The sequence below is a fragment of the Salvia miltiorrhiza genome, chromosome 5 (assembly GCF_028751815.1).
Source record: "Salvia miltiorrhiza cultivar Shanhuang (shh) chromosome 5, IMPLAD_Smil_shh, whole genome shotgun sequence".
NCBI classification, from domain to species: Eukaryota; Viridiplantae; Streptophyta; class Magnoliopsida; order Lamiales; family Lamiaceae; genus Salvia; species Salvia miltiorrhiza.
This window is the reverse complement of record NC_080391.1, coordinates 3,546,600-3,561,566: the sequence shown is the minus strand read 5'-3', so window position 1 is coordinate 3,561,566 and position 14,967 is coordinate 3,546,600. Positions and strand designations below refer to the sequence as shown.

At 32.9% G+C, this 14,967-nt stretch overlaps 1 protein-coding gene across 4 annotated transcripts; it reads right to left on the bottom strand.

Moving 5' to 3' along the window:
• Window positions 1-11,582: 11,582 nt before the first annotated feature.
• Window positions 11,583-14,826, bottom strand: LOC130985192 (pyruvate dehydrogenase E1 component subunit beta-3, chloroplastic-like). 4 transcript variants are annotated; one of them, XM_057908022.1, is made up of 4 exons: window positions 14,466-14,826; window positions 13,999-14,102; window positions 13,823-13,869; window positions 11,583-12,828 (listed from the first exon to the last, which is right to left on the bottom strand). In XM_057908022.1, exons 1-4 carry the CDS (start codon window positions 14,548-14,550, stop codon window positions 11,856-11,858), a joined length of 1,209 nt encoding a protein of 402 aa, XP_057764005.1. In that variant the 5' UTR covers window positions 14,551-14,826; the 3' UTR covers window positions 11,583-11,855. The 4 variants fall into 4 exon arrangements, with proteins under 4 accessions (XP_057764005.1, XP_057764003.1, XP_057764004.1 ...); XM_057908020.1 differs by having other exon boundaries at window positions 11,583-12,834; window positions 14,466-14,801; XM_057908021.1 differs by having other exon boundaries at window positions 11,583-12,834; window positions 13,823-13,866; window positions 14,466-14,801.
• Window positions 14,827-14,967: the final 141 nt, after the last annotated feature.

Sequence of the window (14,967 nt, the reverse complement as noted above, 5' to 3'; positions counted from 1 at the left end):
TGTCATATCAATAAACTTTTTGATCGATTTGATTTTTTGTTAGTTGTTACAATTATTTTCATCGTGTGTATAATTACTTGTGTTGGTGCGCGTTTATTATAGTAGTAAACTAGTAATTAATTAGTATTGTTTCGTCCCAACGAAAACTGTGCGTATTCTTTTTTGAGCCGTCCCAATGAAAGTGGTGCATTTTATTTTTTGTAATAATCAATATTTGTGATATGTAATCTTTGTCTTAGCGTTTTCTTTAATTTTTCAACGATTACTTTTTACATAATTTTGTAGTAAGAGATAGGCATATCCAAAGTTGGACTCAATGTGCATCATGTTGTTCGTCACACTCCATAGATCTCGGGATTAAGCCATTGGAAATATATAAATAAATATATATAATTTAGGTGTGTGTATATATCCATTATTGATCCATGTTTAATTTCTAATGCTCTTCCACACCCACTAGGAAAGCATTTGCGCCTAGTGGAATTCACAATAACTATTGCTCCTAATAAATTAATCGACTATTTTTAATATTTACTCCTTATATGTATACATCCATATATATTAGCAACTTCAGAGTATTCGTACCAATTTAAACAGTCGTTTTAACTATTCTGTGCCCAATTGGGATTCAATGTATCATATTTGATGTCCCATTTTATATATATATTTTTTAATTTTAACTTTATATACTTTAATTTAATTTTATGATTATTAATTAAGGCTTATTCCATCTAATTAAAGTATATAATTATTTTTTTATCATTTAATTTCACTTTTATTAGCTTTCATTCAAAGTTTAAATTTTAATTTTTTTGAAATAAAAGTTAAGTATAATCCAAAGTATTATAATAAATTTTATTTTATAAAGATAATATTAAAATAATAATAATAACGGAACACAAGGACACACATAAAATTACGAGACAGTGGATCGCATTCCCTTGCATCACATTTCAGAATCGAAAAAAAAAATACTAGTATAACTGTGCTTTTTAACTTTAATTTGTCTCTAAATATTTTAAGTAACAAATCCATCTCTGGGTGGTTTCTTTTAATTGCGTTATCCTTAAACATGGTTTATCTCTTCATTAGTACGCACAAATAATTTATAGTTACAACTTACAAACATTATTACTTAATTAAGGAGAGAGAAGCAATGGAAGTGGCACAGCAGCACTTTTTCAACCTTAATCTATTACTTCCTTTTTGCCTCGGCTTTGGGGATAATTAATCCATATATACACACATATATACACACAACAGATCCGATCACCTACCCACCATGGGCAAACATAACGTACCAACCACTGATGTGACAATTGTAATTAGAGTAAGATAATTGTAATTAGAGTAAGATTTATTAATTCTCCTTTCTGATTAACATTGATCAGTGGTGGACACGTTATGTTTGCCCACGATGGGTAGGTGATCGGTTCTTATACCATACACACAAACGAAGATGTGTAAATAATTATTGAGAGCACGTATATAGTGGGCATTGAAAAGAAAAGTGACCAGATTTGAAAAGTTAGTTCAAAGTGTGTTATCAATTATGATGCCGTGGTCGGTCAAATACTAATATATATCAAAGCATACGTAAATTAGCAACATAAATAGTCCCTACCTAGCCTAGTAACACTAGATCAAAATTTATTCTCCTTAATTACTCGAATAATTAATGCTATGAATATTACTAAATCACTTAATAGAAGGTCAATGATTTGACTCCTCAATCGGTTTCTCGAGTTGGGTAGATATATATCGATCAGATAAGATATATACACTAACGATATGATATAAGATTCTATGAAGAAGAAGAAAAATGGAGTAAAGTATTAGTTGGATAAATGATGAGTTGATCAATTTAATTTCTACGAGATTGACTTTGCAAACATACTCGATTATATTGAGGAATTAAAAGAATAGACAAGCATGATAACTGTAGTTTCCACTGAGATTGATTAGGTTTTCTACTTTTAAGGAAGGGGGATTAATGGAGGTCAACCATAATGTGTGTTTGGTGGCACCAATTAGGTTTAGTTTATTTGTGTTTGGTTCATGGTGGAGAAAACACGAAATTTCCCTAGCTAGCTAACTTTTGATGTTGTGGTTAATTTATGTGGTTTAATTTTTGAGATTAAATATATGTATTGGATATGTATAACATTTTTACTTTTTAAATTACATAAATCCATAAATAGTAAGTGTTCTGTATGATGGCGTTGGTTGAATACGATATTAACTTGACCATCACTCGATTAGTTATTATATCGAGGAAGAATCTTGTGCTAGGTAGTCTAAGGGTTGAAGATCTACCAGATGAGTTAAGATTGAGTTAATTTAATCAAAAATTATGACCAAATATGAATTTAGATTTGAATATAGACATAGGCTATATTAGGTTTAGTTAATTTATTTGTGTTTGGTTCATGGTGGAGAAAGCGAAATTTCCCTAGCTAACTTTTGATGCTGATACTTACTCTCTCCATGGTTGATCTATGTGGTTTAATTTTTGAGATTAAATATTTGTATCGGATATATATAACATTTTTACTTTTTAAATTACATAAATACATAAATAGTAAGTGCTTTATATGATAATGTTTGTTGAATACAATATTGATCGGACCATCACTCGATTAGTTATTATATCAAGAAAGAATCTTGTGTCATATCGTCTAAAGAGTCAAGATCTATCATACAAGTCAATATCGAATTAATCAAATATCATGATCACCAAATAGAATTTGGATTTGAATATAGACATGGTATATCTTAGGTTTAGTTTATTTGTGTTTGGTTCATGGTGGAGAAAACGAAATTTCCCTAGCTAGCTTTTGATGCTGATACTTACTCTCTCCATTGTTAATCTATGTGGTTTAATTAAATATTTATATATATTGGATATATATGATATTTTTACTTTTAAATTATATAAATTCATAAATAGTAAATGCTATGTATTATAGCGTTTGCTGAATACAATATTGATCAAACCATCACTCGATTAGTTATTAGATTAAAAGAAAGTTTCTTATGTCAGATCGTTTAACGAGTCAAGATCTATCTACGAGTCAAGACCGAATAACTCGAATATCACGACACCGTTTAATACATGAATTTTTGTGCGAAAGAGATCTTGAATTAATAATAATATTCGGTTCAATCACAATTCGACATTTCTTTTTTTTATTTTTTTAAAAATTCAATAGTGTCATTACGAGCCTTCGAGTTACTGTAATTGAGTGTACAATACCTAATTTAACACTTGGATCATAAATATCTATAGATATGCTTATGGATATTTTACAAGGGTGGTGTTATTATTTTGCACCATATTTATATATATATATATTGAAGTAGGGCACAATGATCACTATAGATGTGGTTGCGATGTGACATGACGACGTTGAATCAAAGATAACTATCTCAACTGGGAAAATATGAATATATATATATATATATTGATGAAAGTAATCATAAATGAGTTATTAATAATAATTAATTTGAAGATCCAACTTATGCCCATAATTTTACAGTAGAAAGAATCGTCATAAGCTTTGGCAGCATATAAATTAGACTGAGCATAACTGCCCCCTTGTCTTCTGCGAGGCACAAAGCTCTCCTCATTTCAAGCTTTTGCCCACAGATAATTTTCCTACCACCTCGGAAGATACAAGATTTATTCCACTTACATTTTTATGTTACATTTCATGTTACACAATATCGATCATGCATTTCATATACTACCATGCCATATACACACACTAATAGAATGCACTCATTTGTGTGCATATAAAAATATGATTATGAGAGTGTCACAGAGAAATTAGATTATATTGTGTTACCCACAGAGATTTTTTTTTACCACCTTCAAAGACACCATGCATGTGCATATTTATTTTCATTACATTTTTGTGTTGCATCTCATGTTTCACTTGCTAACTTACCTCATGTGTATATTGTAATAGTTACTATATTTATACTACCATACCATACATATACCCTATGAGTACCTTAATAGAATGAACTCATTTATTGTATATGACATGAGAGTGTAACAGAGGAGTTAGATTGTGAATTACTCCTTCTGTCACAGCTTTTAGTATCCAATTGAGAGTGACACGAATTTTAATAAAGTTGTGGGTATATTGTGAGTGAAATAATGGTCTCACCTTTCATGTGAGTGTTAAAATAATTAAAGTGGAGTAAGAGTCTCAACTATCTTTACTAAAAATAGAAATGACTACAAAAATATGGGACATCAAAAAATGAAAATATGTATACACGAGGAATAAATATAGATACTAAAAGCTAAGACGGATGGAGTATAACACTGGTCGTTATGTTTATACACGAGGTTTATTCATTTCAAGTTGTTGCCCACAGAGAACTTTCTACCACTTTGAAAGACATTATGGAGTTCGAGGGTTTTTTAGGACAGTAACTTAGGTTGATTTGGAAATTAGGACAAAAACTTTTGGACTTGTAAAAATAGGACACTAATTTTTTTTAGAGTAAAATAGGACACTGATTAATAAGTGTTGCACCCGCAGGACATTTCTCAGCCAATTATTGGCCGAGAAATGTCCTATTTTTACGTCGCTTATTAATTAGTATCCTATTTTTACAAGTCCAAAAGTTTTTGTCCTAATTTCCAAATCAATATAAGTTACTGTCCTAAAAAATCCTCTGACTCGACATTGTGCATATTTATTTTTATTGTACATTTTTGTGTTGCATCTCATGTGATCACTGGTTAATTCACCTCACATGAGAGTGTAAGAAAGGAATTAGATTGTGAATTATATCATGTTTGTACACGAGGTTTAACAATTCAAGTTGTTGCCCACAAAGAATTTCTTACCACCTTAAAAGAGACCATGCATATTTATCGTCATTACATTTTTGTGTTACATTTCACATTTCACAATAAACTCATCTCATGTGTACATAGTAATACTATATTGATACTTTTTTTTTTTGATTTGGGGGAGATGGAAAAGGGGAGCAGTGGGGGTTTGAACTCGGGCCCTCATTGTTCACACACAGAAGGTCGCACCGTTTGGTGTCCCATTTGGAGACCAGGGACGGAGTCGGGGGGGGGAGGGGGGGGGGGGGGGGGGGCTAGAGCCCCCTACCAAATTTTGAGTTTTTTTTTTTTTAAATATATATAGATATATGTTTATACCTATTATAAAATAATTTTGTTTTATAAAAGAGTATTTGGTTATTATATTCTCTCATATATACTTAATTTAAGGATAATTTTGTTATTTAAAACTATATAATCTGTAAAATATTGTTTGTTATTATTACTATTATACTTGTCTTTTAATAAAAAATGCCTAATATGTATGAAATGCTAAAAAATTATAATGTATTGAAACTAATTTGTAATATATAGAAAATATATAATCTATGGACATGTTGTTTGTTATTATTATTATTATGCTTGCCTTTTAATAAAAAATGTCTTAAATATACGGAATTTCCAAAAAAAGTTTTGTGATATATTGAAACTATATAATCTATGAAAATATTGTTCGTTATTATTAGTATTATGCCCGTATTTTAATAAAAAAATACTTTAAATATACTGAATGCCCAAAAAAAAATTTTGGGGGGCTACCGCCCCCGAACCCCCGTACAGCCCCCCGAACTAAATTCCTGGCTCCGTCCCTGTTGGGGACAATACTATACTATATTGATACTACCATACGATCTATGGGTACTCTCTAGAATGTACTTATATATTATGTGCATATAATATATGACATGAGACATGAGCGTAAAACGGAGAAATTAGATTAAGAATTATGTCTGCATGTACACGCACGTACGCTAGAGATTATACTCATCATCTTATTAGGCCGCCACGTATCACATGAAGAGGTTTGTTCAACGGTTTTACGGCGCCCTTTCAACAATGCCTACGTTACTTCATCGATCGGGCGCCCCTTCGGGCTCTGTTTAGTTAACTTATATCATCCGATGATGTAGGAGTAGGGCGGTAAACGAACCAAACCGCTCACGAACTATTCGGAGCTCGGTTCGAAAAAGGCTCGTTCAAGTTCGTTTAGAGAAGCTCGTAAAATAAACAAATCAAACTTGAGCTTAGTAGTGTTCGGCTCGTTAGCTCGTGAACATGCTCGTCAAGTGATTCAGCTTGAAAAATATAAATTATTAGTAGACACAACTTATATTTATCCACTAAAATTAATAATAATTGTATTAAATCTCCAATTAATTTTGTTTGTTATAAGAAAATAATTAATAAATTTATTATTTTAAATAAAATAATCAATATTTTGAATATAAATATAAATTTAGAAAGTTCATATAGGCTCGATGAGGCTCGTGAGCCTCAAAGTATTCGATAAGTAAAGTTCGGGATTCGATTCGATACTTAACAAACCTAACTTGAGCACACCACTATTCAGTTTGATTACAACCCTATGTAGGAGGACCGTGCTACTTCCGACTTTTTTTTTTTTTTTGGATTTTTTATTGTGACCCGATTATGCATACTGGACCATATTCGTCGCATCAAATGTTGTAGTACGTATGATTTTAATTATTTTCTATTGCATTTTTCAATTGCAAAATTAGAAAATCTGTTTTGAATTGTATTCTTCATCATATCATTAATGACACGTATTGTAAATAATATAGAGGAAACCAAATTTTTGAATAGGCACTAGTTTTCTACATCGGACCAGGTGCATTGCTCTGATGTTTCTATGCAATTATTTCATTTGAGTTTAATTTAAATTTGTTTTAATGTATATTAATTTTCATATTGTATATTATTATTACCATAAGAAATCCCTTTTATCTGGTGCTTTTTTGAATTATACAAATAAACGTTTAGCTGGATGCCATATATTGAGAATATACTACATATAATAAATATTAAAATTATATATATAAATAGTTGTGAAAGAATATTTCATATATATTACATGACTTACATATCATGCATTGGGAAAATATCACTTTAAATTCTAAATTATTTCCTATTAATAAAAAATATCCCAGATTCTAGAAAAATTTCAATTAAAATTGCGACTTTAATTGATAAATTATTTCCTCTCAATAAAAAATATCATAGATTCTAGAAAATATCAATTAAAATTGTGACTTTAGTTGATAGATAATTTAGGACATTTTAAAAAAAACGAAAATAGTTTGAAATTTAGCTTGATCAATTAAAATTATACTCCCGATGTCCCTGAAACATATTTTTAAGGGAAAAAAAAGCCCCACAAATTAGTGGAATTGTAAGAGTAATAATTAGCGAAATTATTTTTAAAAATGTATTAGGAAGATGTTTTATGGACGGACAAAAAATATACTAGTAATAAAGAAGGGACGATGAGAGTGATATTTTATATATATATATATATATATATATATATATATATATATAGTAATGGAATTTGATATTATCTTGTGGATTCATAATAGAGAGTACGTTCCAATGTTTTATTTTGTGTAAATATTACAAGTGTATCAATATAGAAAAATCATAAAAAAAAGGGACACTTTAGTAACTTCAAAATATTATTCTCTTCGTCCATGATAAAACTTTCTATTTTTCCTTTGTGGATGTTCACAAAAAAAAAATCATTTTCTATTTTTGGACTATACCACACCACTTGTAATATCTCATTTACTCTTGCTTTTTTCACATTTTCATCGCTCTCAATACAAACTAAAACAACATAACACTAATTACAACACATTTTCACCATTTCTAATACACTCAACAATCTCGTTTTAAAACCCGCTTCACTTCCTCCTATGAAAATTTATCATGGGCGGAGATATTTAGCTAAAAAATTAACTTAATTTTGTCCAAAATAATAATTTTGGCCACAAAATTTTACTCCATTAATCGTAAAAGTGAGAAAACTTGCACAGGCTCCGCCGGTTCGAACAATAAATTCAAGATCAAACTGGTTGAGCTCAATTATCGCCTTGACACTACTCAACTAATTTATTCTATTAATTTAAAATAGAATCTATTTTTTCCATTAAATTATACTCCCACCGTCCCGGCTTTTGGTATCCAATTGAGAACGACACGGATTTTAATAAAGTGATTGGTGTGTTGTGAGTGGAATAAGGGTTCAATATTTTATGTGAGAGTTAAAATAATTAAAGTGGAGTAAAGGCCCAACCTATTTTTACTAAAAATAGAAATTAATACCAAAATGTGGGACGACAAAAAAAAAGTTGAATACTAAAAGTTGGGACGGCAAGAGTATTATAATAAAATTTATTGAACTATGATAACTTGAACTAGACCGTTACCAAATCGTCCAAACTTGACTTGATTAGAGGTGCCAATTTAGGTTAAAGTTGGTCACAAATTTTTGGACCAACGGAAACTCAGGTAGCATCGGGCTGGTTCGACTTCACCGTTAGTATAAGAACTCGGGCCAGCCCGAAAAGCTTAATTTTGGTGGGGCTGGATCATGCATTCATGGCTTTTTATCATACAAATATTTAATTCAAATCTTGTCCAAATTTGGATCGCCTGTAAATTTATAAGTACAAATAAAAACTCTCGTCCTCTATAGAAACTAGGAATTAATTTGAACCATTGATTTTTTATTGATTTATGATTGTAATAAGCGGTACGTTATCGTAATATGTGAAATGTAATTTATTTATTTTTAAAAAAAATATAAAAAAGTTACACAAAAAAAACTACAATATGGACAATATAATAAAATATCTTTTTTTTTTAATTTAAAAACAAATTAAATAAATCATAATTTTCTCAATTTAACTAGTCTTTTTGCAAACCATAACATCACCTTTTAGCGTGAGTTGTGAAATTTTCAAGGTTCATGTACCTACAAGGCTACAAAATTAAACTAATGTGTGTGTGGAATTATATGTGTTGAAGGCACGAGGCATATATCGAAGTGAGAGAATCATAGCCTAAGGATGTCCCCAAAAACTCCTACAACATGCGACGGCACTGCTTAGAATCATTATAAATATAGGAATCAAACAAAATAAATCTTGTGTTTCATTGCCATATTGCCATGCCACGACACACAACTCTTAAAACTTCTCGTGATTTTTGCATGCATGCATCGCGTGGATTTCAGCTGCTCATGTAGGGGTGAGCATTCGGATTTCGGATCGGATTTTTGCCTGATCCGATCCGATCCGAAAATCCGAAATTTTCCTAAAATTCAATCCGATCCGAACCGTATTATCCGAAAATCCGAATCCGAAAATCCGATCCGAACCGAAAAACCCGAAATGTGGAAAAAAAATCGAAATGTCAAAAAAAAATCCGAAAACCGAAAAAATCCGAAAAATCCGAAATAGATGTCAACCTAACATATTAGATAATTACAATCAAATTAAGGTCATAATTAACAAGCCATTAATTATAATCAACCAAAATGGGAGTATAGGGTTAGAATTTAGAAATATTTAACTATTTAAAAATTAATAATTATATATATTTATTTATAATATTATAATATTAATTATATTATAAATATAATTCGGATTTCGGAATAAAAAAAAATAAAAAAAAATAAAATAAAAAAAATAAAAATAAAAAAAAATAAAAAAAAATTCGGATTTCGGATTTTTTTCGGATTTTTAAGGTGCCAATCCGATCCGATCCGAAAATCCGAAATTTGCTTAAAATTCAATCCGATCCGATCCGAAAATTCGAAAAATCCGAACCAAATTTTAAATTTCAGTTTGGTTCGGACCGGATATTCGGATTTCGGATATTTTGCTCACCCCTATGCTCATGTGCCAACACGCACTCTCACACTTTAGCTTATTTCGCCACCACCACATATTAATATCCGGACGCGAGGGTCCCACTTTATTGTGAGTAGAATAAGGATCTCATTTTATTGTAAGTGAGAAAATTTATTAAAAATGGAACATGTGATCAGCACTAGGTGGATGGACCAAAATTGTAAAACGGGTGAAAATTTGATGGCCGGAAAAAAATATGTGATAAGATATTCACGTAGCGTATGTACATTTAAAAAGAAAAAAAAAATAATACTTCCTCCGTCCCATAACAAAGTATCCTAGTTTGTTTCGGTACGAGAATTTAAGTGAGTATGATTAAAGAGTAAAAAAAATAAAAAGTGGTGGAATCCATTTTTATTTTGTGAGATGAATAGAATTAAAGTGGAGATGATTACAGGTAAAATGTGGTGGAGCTCACTTTCTTATTTTAGAATTAGGACACTTATTATAGGACAACTGAAAAAGAAAAACTAGGACACTTGTTATGTGACAAAGGGAATATTAGGACAACTCAAAAAGAAAAACTAGGACACTTGTTATGTGACGAAGGATATATTTAAGTAGCGAATAGTATTTATAATGTGTAACACGCGAATTCATCATCCCCTTATAAAGTACAAAGTCATATGAAATTTAATTAGACGTTTAGATCTTGCTAAATCCCTATTTCCATACACTAACTTATCAAAAGTTGATTAAATTAATAATTAAATTGTGCAGCAAATATAAAATAGTGTAACTGATGTGTCTCACAATTTGTAGACAACTAGAGAAAATTAATTCAAAATCTACAAAAGGAAAAGAAAATGGTAAATGTAAAATCCGATCTTTTTTCGTCAAACATTGATTCAAATAAGCATGAAAAGTAAAGACCAGTCAGATTCAACAGCACATTGTTAGGTATCAAATTTACCAAATTCATGATTTTTCCATATACAATCGTTTGGTTTAAAATTTTAACGTTTTGTACATAATAATAATTGTTTTGGCAACCTAAAATCAAAAGAAAATGAGTGATTTGTGTAGCAGAATAAAATAGTTAAATGACAAGGAGAGGGCAATGTAGGCCACTTGTTTAAAAAAACTGCTATGGCTGTGGAAAGAGCAGAGAGATTGATGTACATGGGATTCTTGAGACACAGATTAGGTAGATAAAGAGATGATATGCGGTCAAGATTCGAGCAGGCAAAGAAAAAGATACGGTTTTCTTCACATGGAGAGTATAAATGCAGCAAACAAAACCAGACATTATTAAATAGTACCACAAGCGACATGAATTTAACATAGTAGAGTTGTACAAAACAAAACTATACACACCAACAACACAGACCTGATGTGCTGAGAGCAGATATCCAATCAGACATGCCCATGTTCACATGTATGTAAATACGCCTACACTCACCACGAGCCGTGTCACGATGCAGACAGACATTCAATTTTGCTCGTGATCGATAAGATCATATCTGCTAATGTTCCTATGCATTCATGTAAATAAGTGGTACGACAAGCAAATACGTTCCAAATCCTCAGTTAAATAAAACAAACTGTAGAATGTTTATGTTTAGAAGAAGGGAAGGGAACACTTAGCGGTGGAGATGGTGTGAGAGCCCTTTATTGTTGGGGTTCTTCTAACCCATCCTGAGCTGCTGGCAATTAGCAGATGCTTCCAAAATTGGTCGTGTTCCGCTAAAACAAGTGAAGCCTGCAGATAATAGTGACAAAAACAATCATCACAGAACGGGGAACTAGGCACGATTGCATTCTGAAATCGGTTATTAGCAAGAATCATGCTAGTCTCTCTTTCAACGTAAACTGCACCAGTCAGCAAATGCAATTTAATAGTGCAGGGACTCATCGGACATGTACTTCGAGTGCAAAGGGAATTCATGTACAACACCTCTTCTGATATCAATTTACCAGCTAGAAAGAGAAAAGACAACTACAAAGTTCGTCTGGCATACTGAAACAGCACAGATCTTAAGAATAACAAAAGCAACTCCAAACAAACCAATTTGGCAATAGCAACAATAAAGAATGGATGTTAGGTACTACTGGCAGAGCTGCTCAACAGCGGCAACAATCTGTGCAGGTTGAACCACAGTCCATTCCTCCAGAGCCCCAGCATACGGAGTTGGCACGTCCTGAGATGACAAACACACAATTGGAGCATCCAAATAATCATGGAAATGTTCATTTATTGAAGCTGTCAAGCTGGCACCAATTCCACCCGTTCTCATGCACTCTTCAACAATGAGCACATGGTGAGTCTTCTTCACCGAATTCCCGATAGTGTGAAGATCAAATGGCTTCAATGATCTGATATCGATCACTTCGGGATCATATCCTTTATTCACCAGAGTCTTAGCAGCCTGCATAACATGATACCTCATTCTAGAATATGTTAGAACTGTGACATGCTTGCCCGGCCTGACCATCTCAGCTTCCTCAAGACTCAATACATACTCTTCATCTGGGATTCTCTCTTTTAGATTGTAGAGTAAGACATGCTCAAAGAGAATGACAGGATTATCACTTCTAATAGCAGCTTTCATCAAACCCTTGGCATTATAAGGCGTCGAGCAAGCCACCATTTGAATCCCAGGAATAGACTGGAAATATGACTCCAGGCGCTGTGAGTGCTCTGCTCCAAGCTGTCGACCAACACCGCCAGGTCCACGGATGACTATTGGTATTTTAAACTGGCCCCCAGATGTGTAGTGAAGCATGCCACAGTTGTTAGAGATCTGATTGAAGGCCAGAAGGAGAAAACCCATGTTCATTCCCTCAACAATTGGGCGCAATCCAGTCATGGCAGCTCCAATGCCCATGCCAGTGAATGAGTTTTCTGCAATGGGTGTGTCGAGGACTCTGAGATCACCATACTTGTCAGCCAGGCCCTTTGTCACCTTGTATGAGCCTCCATAGTGGCCAACATCTTCACCCATAACACAAACATGGGGGTCTCGTTCCATCTCTTCTTCCAGCCCTTCACGGAGAGCCTCAAAAAGCAATAGTTCATGCCTGAGAGTGGTCATGGCAATTAAAGAAATAATCTCATCTCGATTACAGAGGTGTCAATCAGTTAAAGATATACACAACAATGCAATTGAATCCTATTGACAGAAATCCAAGTGAACGTCCACCCTAATCTTGACAGAAAATTGATTGCTTTAGCCACTCGTGGTGAGAACCTCCTCGGGGGAATTATTAAATGGTTGGGAATGTGATTTTGTTTTATCCTACATGCATAATCCTGAGACTTTCCTATGAATTAGGTTTATGGCAGGAAATCTCCCTCTCTAAAATCATGTGGTTATTAATCAATTTTACATAGATGTATAGCAGATGGCACTATCTAAGTTACCAGAACTATTTGAGGAGTTGATTCTAGAATCGTATCAGATTATAGGAATATTAATAGATTTCTTCTTAAGAAGAAAAAGTACAGTGCATATGATCCATGTTAAGATGGAACTAGTAGAATGTGGCACACTAGCAGTATAAGTTGAAGGTGCAAACTATCTCTGCCAATAACCTCACTTGCCTTGGCATTATGGCATAGCAATTTATCAGGAAGAAACAGAGCACTAACTTTAAGTGCATTTTCAATGGGGTTAAACAAAGTAATGTTTTAATTCACACGTCATCAATCATCAATGAGCAATAGGATAAGCTTGACATAAGACTTTGTCCAAATTTTATCAGTTAATTATTTTCCTCTTATGAAGAAAAACGATTATCTCTGAGATTTTCACTCAAAAAACACTGACAACATACTTATCAGTATTTGGTCTCTAAGTATTACGATATTTAAAAGGAAAAATGAAAATCTCCGCTCTTCACTCAGCATAGCTGATAAATGATAGCATACTTATCAATTACCCTTCACACAATCTTAATGCACACTCAGCAACACTAGAACGTTAAGAGGAAAAGGGAAGCACATTATCAGCATTCAATATTCAAACTTAAAAATTGCGATTAGATTCGCAATAAAGGAGAAAACAAGAAGTACCCGGGCTTGGATGTAGTAGAAGCTGTTACATTCTCTTGCTTCGTCTGCTGCAAACAAGAACAACACAACGAATTAGAATAATTAAAATTAGCTTGTTAGAGATGAATATATGTTGGAATGACAATGCACACACTGTTTTTCAACATAACTGACGAACAAGGACGTGGTAAACTTACTGCAACTGCATTAGTAGACAACTTCGCCCCCCTGTTATTGCTGATGTTCAATCCAGACGACAAACTTCCATCACATTGAATGACAAGAGAAGTTCTTTTCCTCTCTGGGATATATTGAAAAATAGGAAAGAGCAAAATGTATAGTCAATATCTTAAACTTAAATAGAAACAAAATGCTTGAATACACTTATACAAGAAATCGTAACGGCAACGCATTATCAACCACAACATCATATAAATTTTGGCATAAGGCAATTAGGGCTACCATAAAAATTAGGATTAAGGAAAGTGAACTCCACACTGTATATCAAAATCATCCCATCCCACAAATAACTGCATTAACAAGAACTAGCTATAGAAGCCAAAGGAATTAATCAAGGAAGATCAATCCAACAAATTTCTCAGTACAAGAAAGGGAAAGAGTAAAACAACAATAACACTACAAACAAAATCAGAAATCCCAGAACCTGGGAGCGATCTGCGAGAATTATTGTAATTGATCGATGAGAGAGCCGTCGTAGCTCCAACTCCATGCAGAATCGTGGCCGCCATTCAGATACAGATTCGAGAGATGATCCGAAACTCCTCAATCGTACAACCAATGCAGCGTACTGATCAAAACAGCAAAAACTAAGAAATTATTCCAAAGGAGAACAAGAATTCCCCGCTTTTCACGAAGATGCTGGTGGAGAAGCGGCGGCGGCGAATTTGAGTTACGGCGGAAAGAGGAAAAGATACAGGAAAAGGTAAGAACAGCATGAGAGCTGAACCACATGTTTCAGTGCCACAGTTTCCACTTTGATCATGCTGCCTAATCCTCTGCATCCGATTCACTGCCCTAGAATCCTGCTAGCCAATAATCACTAGACGCGTGGCGCAATTAAGGGTAACATAGTCAACTAGGAAACAAATCGGCCCAATATGTATACTAATGGATCATCAATTTGTTATGGGTCAAGCCCAATTTTT

Bases quoted from the DNA above. Each gene is read 5' to 3' on its own strand.
- LOC130985192 (XM_057908020.1), bottom strand. From the start codon at position 14,550: ATGGCGGCCACGATTCTGCATGGAGTTGGAGCTACGACGGCTCTCTCA. The intron at 13,870-13,998 runs GTAAGTTTACCA...TCTTGTTTGCAG, and splicing joins TGTCTACTAATGCAGTTGCA to CAGACGAAGCAAGAGAATGT. The intron at 12,835-13,822 runs GTACTTCTTGTT...TGCCATGACCAC, and splicing joins TCTACTACATCCAAGCCCGG to TCTCAGGCATGAACTATTGC.